This window comes from Merops nubicus, unplaced genomic scaffold (genome assembly GCF_000691845.1).
Source record: "Merops nubicus isolate BGI_N331 unplaced genomic scaffold, ASM69184v1 scaffold29754, whole genome shotgun sequence".
NCBI classification, from domain to species: domain Eukaryota; kingdom Metazoa; phylum Chordata; class Aves; order Coraciiformes; family Meropidae; genus Merops; species Merops nubicus.
The window spans coordinates 1,165-2,489 of record NW_008606713.1 but is presented as its reverse complement, the minus strand read 5'-3'; the positions used below and the strand labels follow the sequence as shown (position 1 = coordinate 2,489).

The window sequence follows — 1,325 nt, the reverse complement described above, 5'->3', positions numbered from 1 at the left end:
GGGAGCTAGAGCTACGCTTGGGGAAGGCGACTATCTGTGTTACATAGGCGTACGGTATATCGGTGAGTTCAGCACGGTTCGTCTCTAGAAAAAACACATAAACCAAAAGAAACCAACCGAACAAAAAAGAAAGCGATGCGTTTAATGAGATACTCTAAATATGACGGAGCTCGTGGTTAAAGGAGGATGGGGTTTTTTTTCTTTTGGGTTTCGGAGGAGAGCCCGGTGCGGCGGGACCGACCTAACCGGTGATGCAGGGGCTGTAGTAAACGGCGCTGCTGGCGTCGGACAAGGCGGATATCAAGCTGCTCTCCTCGCAGGAGATGCTCCTAGGAGTCACTTTGGACAGGGAGACATGATAAGGGAGTCCCGAGGCTTCGGGACGAGTCCTGCTCATGTTCAAATATTGGTCAAACTCGTTGCGGTCAACGTCTGTCCAGAGCTCGGTTTGGTTCAAGTGATCCACGCTCTCCATGTGGTGGGCTTCGGGTGGGGGCGAGAGCTGGCCCAGGTGGGCGGAAAGCCCGTTCTGAGTTCCCGAGCACATCTGGTTGTAGTATATGCTGGAGGGATGGGGAGTCCTCATGGCGTCGGCCAAGTGCGAGGGGGTCTGCGCGTAGGGCACGGCCACGTCCCGCCCCATGCACTTCTCCTGGGGAAACTCCATCTGGTGATGGTGGTGGTAGCCGCGAAAGGGCATCATGTTGCAGTCATCCTGCATGTGCGGGGGGAAAAACGCCGGCTCGGTCTGTTCCAAGACATCCAAGGGAGACATCTCAGGAGTTGGCAAGCCATAGTTTTCAATATCCGACCCCATGGAGTGGAGTTCTCTGAAGTGGTTAAGTGGGGGAGGCTGGGGGTGGCCCGGCTGGCTGCCGCCATGGTGACTCATGCTGAAGTTGTCACTGCAAGGCTGGGAAAGGTTATGCAGGAGGATATTGGGTTCCATCCTCTTGATTTTCTTGGCTTGCTTCTTTCTCCTTGGGCGGTACTTGTAGTTGGGGTGATCCTGGAGGTGCTGGATTCGCAGCCTCTCTGCCTCTTCCACGAAGGGACGCTTGTCGCTGGCGCTCAGCGCTTTCCACGACTGGCCTGGAAGGGGAGAGAGGAGCTCTGTGACACCAGCTCGGCCACCCAGCGCCAGCCGGGGCACGGGGGCACCCGGGGAGAGGGAACCCCTGGGGTGGGAAGGGCTCCCTCGGATGGTTCGTTGCCCGAGAGGTGCTGGGATCAGCTGAGGCTGGGGAATGGGAGCCCAGGTAGGGCTGTCCCCATGTCCTCCCAGCAGGCTCGGGGTGGGCCCAGCGCTTCCTCCACCACGGGGG

The 1,325-nt window shown here is 58.4% G+C and overlaps 1 protein-coding gene across 1 annotated transcript; it reads right to left on the bottom strand.

Moving 5' to 3' along the window:
• Window positions 1–128: 128 nt before the first annotated feature.
• On the bottom strand, window positions 129–1,240 carry LOC103772417 (transcription factor Sox-18A-like; the record flags this gene model as incomplete). The annotated part of the gene is made up of 1 exon (XM_008939748.1): window positions 129–1,240. A coding segment is annotated over one exon (999 nt), but the record flags the coding sequence as incomplete, so codon positions are not given.
• Window positions 1,241–1,325: the final 85 nt, after the last annotated feature.